Source organism: Coregonus lavaretus (assembly GCF_964263955.1).
Source record: "Coregonus lavaretus genome assembly, contig: HAP1_SCAFFOLD_1997, whole genome shotgun sequence".
NCBI lineage: Eukaryota > Metazoa > Chordata > Actinopteri > Salmoniformes > Salmonidae > Coregonus > Coregonus lavaretus.
The window spans coordinates 25,271-31,694 of NW_028156988.1; the positions used below are offsets into that span (position 1 = coordinate 25,271).

At 42.1% G+C, this 6,424-nt stretch overlaps 1 protein-coding gene across 1 annotated transcript in view; it reads left to right on the top strand.

Annotated features, from left to right (window-relative positions):
• Nucleotides 1–5,561, top strand: part of LOC311125950 (sorting nexin-17-like) — a gene marked incomplete at its 5' end in the record, with an annotated part of 28,071 nt that extends 22,510 nt beyond the window's left edge. The window contains one exon of the mRNA XM_084199978.1: nt 154–5,561. Coding sequence (XP_084056104.1) covers nt 154–273 — 120 coding nt within the window. The remainder of the gene's footprint in view (nt 1–153) is intronic.
• Nucleotides 5,562–6,424: the final 863 nt, after the last annotated feature.

The following is a 6,424-nucleotide window of genomic DNA, read 5'->3' on the forward strand; positions in this document are numbered from 1 at the left end:
TCTCTGATTTAGGTGGTTTGGGGTCGATGTGGAAATGTGACTGTTGCTCTATCAATACCTCTCTCTCTCTCGGTCTCTCTGTCTCTCTGTCTCTCTGTCTCTCTGTCTCTCTGTCTCTCTCTCTCTCTCTCTCTCTCTCTCTCTCTCTCTCAGACTAAGCTGAGCTCTGTGTCTCTCAGAGGGATCAGTGCCTCCAACTCAGCCAATGACATCAGCGGCAACGATTTCCATGGCAACTACGCCTTCGAGGGGATCGGGGACGACGACCTGTAATATTCCCCCTCCCTCCCCCCCACCCCTCCCCTCCCCCTCCCCCACCTCCACCTGTCGAATGCAACCTGCAAAGATTCCAAGCTGAGCCGTGTGCGTTGACTGATGCTGTAAGATTGTAGCCCTTCCTGGGGATCTGCTGCCTGCCTTAAGATATGTCTATTTTAGCTTCACCAAGACCGCCATCTATCTGATGTGTTTCAGCTGCAGAAAGACTGACTACCCACTGCCCTCCCCTGTTTTACAATCCTATCCCTTATATTCAACTCAAAGTTTTGCCCCTGTAGAACTAAAACTCAAATGACAGTCTGCAGTCTAATTTACGGGGGGGGGGGGGTTTGGAGTATGTTTTCTTCTTCTGTGAAACTCTCAATTGACATTGAAATGACTATATCCAAGTCGAAACTGTGTAGAAATGATAATGGACCTACATGTATAGTCTGTCCAGCTAGCTGACAGGGAGCATAGTATATTCCAAAAGCGATGGATATGGGAATATTATGGGAATATTATGGGATATTGTTTGTCCATTTTGATGGCAAGGAAATATAATACATTTTAAGTGCGGCCCTCCGGACCTCGGTGAAGATCGAATGCGGCCCTCCGGACCTCGGTGAAGATCGAATGCGGCCCGAGGAGAACCATTATTTTTTCCCGTTCCGTTGCACTTTACCGACCAGCAAAATAAAGTTCTGAAAGTTAGGGTTTATATTGTTCCTTTTTAAACCTCTGAAATCGAAAAATGTTTTTTACATTTAGCTTGACATTAAATAACTTCACCAATGGATAGAGCAGCTTGCTATGGAGCAGGCAAGCTGCAGTATGTACATGCATTGGACAGACAAGTTTAGTGTAGGATGCGACTGATATTTAGCAGGTGAGGAGAGCACTGGGCATCTTGTTGTGATGACATGCATTAACTGAATTAGGCCCACAGAATTATACCTACGGAGGAGCGGCTTCTATGAAGGAACTTTTAATCTTTGAACTTCAGAGAGTTTACTTAACTAACGTTGCACCAGTTCTAGCCCTTGGTCCTGACTCTCCGTTCCATTACACATAATGCCGCCTAGAGTTAACCAGAGCTAAACCAGAGCTAGCTAGCTAACAAGCTTGTGTGTGCAGAGCGGCACCAGAATGAAAATAAAAACGTCTTACCTTTTTCTTAGTTAATAAATCCAATGTGAAACGTGATAACTACAGTAGCCTTAACTAGCACTGAAAAAGTGAATCCGTTGTTCTGTAATTACAAATGTTTCTCCCTAATGTTTGAATCACGCCTGTAATGACAGTAGCTGCAGTAGGTTACGCTTACGAGGGAGGGGAGGGGCAGGTAGCTTACGCACACACTGGCAAAGCTTTTCAGCTGGCAGGCAGACAGGCTGGCAGGCAGGCAGGCAGGCTGGCAGGCAGGCAGGCAGGCAGACAGACAGGCAGGCAGGCAGGCAGACAGACAGGCAGGCAGACAGGCAGGCAGACAGACAGGCAGACAGACAGGCAGGGGAATAACTTTCTGAATGACAGTGAGGGCTTTGCATAGGCGCTTTGTTGCGTTTTTTGTGGGACTGAAATATAAAAACCCGGAACGTAAAGTAACATTAACCAGTTCCCATGCTTTTAAAATAACGTCTCTGCTCTGGAACAGTATATATCACTTTTGTTCTCGGTTCTGGTTCTGTTCCTGGAAAAATGTCGTTATTTTGTGGTTTCCAGTTCTATTTCCTGAACCGGTTCCAACCCCTGGTCTTCATAGATGACTTTCTACCATAGAGCATCCTGACATTCCTTCATTCTACCATAGAGCATCCTGACATTCCTTCATTCTACCATAGAGCATCCTGACATTCCTTCATTCTACCACAGAGCATCCTGACATTCCTTCATTCTACCACAGAGCATCCTGACGTTCCTTCATTCTACCATAGAGCATCCTGACATTCCTTCGTTCTACCATAGAGCATCCTGACATTCCTTCGTTCTACCATAGAGCATCCTGACATTCCTTCATTCTACCACAGAGCATCCTGACGTTCCTTCATTCTACCACAGAGCATCCTGACATTCCTTCATTCTACCACAGAGCATCCTGACGTTCCTTCGTTCTACCACAGAGCATCCTGACATTCCTTCATTCTACCACAGAGCATCCTGACGTTCCTTCATTCTACCATAGAGCATCCTGACGTTCCTTCATTCTACCATAGAGCATCCTGACATTCCTTCGTTCTACCATAGAGCATCCTGACATTCCTTCGTTCTACCATAGAGCATCCTGACATTCCTTCATTCTACCACAGAGCATCCTGACATTCCTTCATTCTACCACAGAGCATCCTGACATTCCTTCGTTCTACCATAGAGCATCCTGACATTCCTTCATTCTACCATAGAGCATCCTGACATTCCTTCATTCTACCACAGAGCATCCTGACATTCCTTCATTCTACCACAGAGCATCCTGACGTTCCTTCATTCTACCATAGAGCATCCTGACATTCCTTCATTCTACCATAGAGCATCCTGACATTCCTTCGTTCTACCATAGAGCATCCTGACGTTCCTTCGTTCTACCATAGAGCATCCTGACATTTCTTTTAGCCTGTAATTCTGTCGCATCAGCCTGTAATTCTGTCGAATCCAAGGTACATTGTAACAAGGGTGTCAATTCTAGCTCTTCAAATGGGTTACTTATACGCGGAATGTGAGTGTTAAAATGTTCCCAATGTGCCAAAATATGGTTTTCCAATAACTTCTGTAGGGTGCTTGTGTTATTGATCCTCCCCACCATTCACAACAGTGCTGTTTTTAGTGATGATTAGTGGGAGTTTTCACTTGAATCCCGAAGTACAGGTTACAGACTTCATAGGTTGTCGACTTGGTAGTGTGGTTGTTATTAATATTGCCTGTAAGATGATGATTCTAGCCTTTTGCCTCTGGTCCCCCATATCAGAAATGTAAAAAAAAAACAGCATTGGGTTGCCATAGGTCGAAACGCAAAACCCACCAACCAAGTATCAGCCTTAGCTAATGTGAGCTCGCCAGCTAGAATCTTGCAGAACGAGACGTTGTTTGATTGGTCGGTCGGTTCGGCTGAACTGTGCACTTCCTGAACCCATAATTTTGCACAGTATTACAGACGGAGACGGATATTTATTTAAGTAATGTGGAGTATGGAAAAACAATGGGTAGCATCCCAAATGGCTCCCTATATAGTGCACCACTTCTGGTCAAAGGTAGTGCACTATATAGGGAATAGGGTGCCATGGAATATTTCCAAGGGGTTCTGAAAATCCATCTGATTTCTTGTTTTTTTTTGCCCACCCCACCCCACCCCACCCCACCGATTTGTGTTTTTTCATAAATGCCAAAATTATAGTTTACTTAAGCATTTTGCACAACAAACATTTAAAAAATCATGGTATAAAGTCACTTTTATATATGTACATGCAATTAAAGTATTCTGAACATTTTAGTAATATCTGTATCGTCAATAGTTTGTTGTAATCAAAAACAGATCAAATGTAATCTAAGATTAGGTTTAAAAAACAAACAATTGTTTACAGAATTGTTTTTAGTTGGAATGAAAAGTGTATACAAATTCCACATATGATTGATTATTGATTGTGTTAGTTTGGCAAACAAAGTTTTGGGGATTTGTGGAACATTGTCTTGGGTTCATTTCGTATTTGGAAATAAACAATGTGGCAATCATCTCAAGAGGAGGACTGGGATGAAAAGTGATTTAATCTGTTTATCTGTAATCTCATGTCAGGAAACAGATGAAAGTCTGTATGGAAAAAATGTCATTTTCACCATTTTGTTAAAAATGTGATTCCACATGAGTTTATTCTCTCAAATCATTCCCATTTGTTAGCTTCAATGTAACCTGGATTCCAGGCTTTTTCCTCGTTGATGAACAATACTTAATCTTGTGTTACCATATCTTGAATACTAAGTAAAAATTGACACGGAGGAAGCTATAGGAGGATAGCCTGGTGGTCCAAGATCTGTTTGTGTTGTCTTGCCAAAACCTATGGTCATTATAGCCTGGGTACCAGTCTGTTTAGCGATTATTCCACTCCCCCTGTACTCCGTCGTGCCATTGTTTCACAATCACACAGAATAAAAAGGAGTGGCGCGGTACCCAGGCTATGAAAATGGAACTATACAGCACAAACAGACTGGTACCCAGGCTATGAGGAGGAAGCAGATTCAACCGGCACAGCTGTCCTGATCAAATGTAGCACCATGTCAAGTAAATGAACGCAAACCCATTGGCTGTGCTCTTATTGGTCAGCTAGAATGGATGGATGTTTTCTGGAGAGAATGTTGTTCTTTACGTCGTCCGGGTCCAAAATGACACCCTACAGTATTCCCTATACAGTGCACAACCTGTGACCAGAGCCCATAGAAAAGGGTACTACAGTTGAAGTCGGTAGTTTACATACACTTAGGTTTTTCAACCACTCCACACATTTCTTGTTAACAAACTATAGTTTTGGCAAGTCGGCTAGGACATCTACTTTGTGCATGACACAAGTAATTTTTCCAACAATTGTTTACAGACAGATTATTTCACTGTATCACAATTCCAGTGGGTCAGGAATTTGAGGGCAGAACTGAAAAAGGCGTGTGCGAGCAAGGAGGCCTACAAACCTGACTCAGTTACACCAGCTCTGTCAGGAGGAATGGGCCAAAATTCACCCAACTTATTGTGGGAAGCTTGTGGAAGGCTACCCGAAACGTTTGACCCAAGTTAAACAATTTAAAGGCAATGTTACCAAATACTAATTGAGTGTATGTAAACTTCTGACCCACTGGGAATGTGATGAAAGAAATAAAAGCTGAAATAAATAATTCTCTCTACTATCATTCTGACATTTCACATTCTTAAAATAAAGTGGTGATCCTAACTGACCTAAGACAGGGAATTTTTTACAAGGATCAAATGTCAGGAATTGTGAAAAACTGAGTTTAAATGTATTTGGCTAAGGTGTATGTAAACTTCCGACTTCAACTAGGGTGTAGGGTGCCATTTCAGACTCCAGATTCTGTCACTTCTCTTCAACGTTCTCAATCACGTCACAGAGGGGCTTAGATACTCTGGATCTGTGGAATGGTACCGTATTCCCTATATGGTGCACTACATTTGATCTGAGCCCTATGGAAAAATGAGGTATCACATAATATGAAGCCTATCAAGATGATTCTGTTTTGGTTCGTTTTCATCGTCGTATTATACTGTTAAACTAATACATGGATTTCAATAAATTTGTAGGTGCCAAATTATACCAACAATCTTCAGTCTGTATTTGTAACACTAATTCTCATTCATTTTGTATAAAACTAGAAGGGCTTTATGTCGCCCTCATGTGTCAGATGGGAAATGTCTCGTTACTTCAGATGGAAGGAGTTCTGATGGACTGCATCTCAAACCTAAAGTGATCCTTGTCTCATTCATCGACATCCCCTGTCCAGAACTCACCCCCAGCCTAACAGAGTAGCTATTGTAATATATCTAAAACAAATCTAAGGTCTCGATTCCGTCCCGAGTTAAGCGTGCTTCAATGGAATGTAATTGGCTTTTCTCTGCATATTCCGGCTTTGAATTTAAGCATGAGAATAGCATGCTCTTCACCCGCTATTCGTTCTGGATGATCGAATAAATGATGCGGAGGTGTGTCTACAGATACACGGTATTCTGACCTTGACGTGCGAGGAAACTATGAGTAAGATCTAGCGAACCTACCGGTTCCAAGGTGGGAAAATGATCTACTTTTATTTTTCTTCCCGATAGAAATAACACCATTATCCATGCGCTGTAATTTACAACTCGATAAGAGCTAGGTACATTAGTAATATGTTTGGAGAAAGGAATTGTAAATATGAATGACATGTTTTAAATCTATTTTACCTTATAATCGCTGTAGACGAATCTGAAACCAGTCATATGGCAGCAAACTGAAAGTAAAGTTTATGAAATGCTGTGCCATTATGCAGAATTGTACAACCTTTTAACTTGCAGGGATGGGCACTCTCGAATTTCTTAATTATAGTCTACCCCGACTTCCTGTTTCCTGCCACTATCAGTAAGGACCGTCAGTAGGCCTAATAAACAAACATGTTCAACTGCCAATTTACTGTTAGTTCCCTT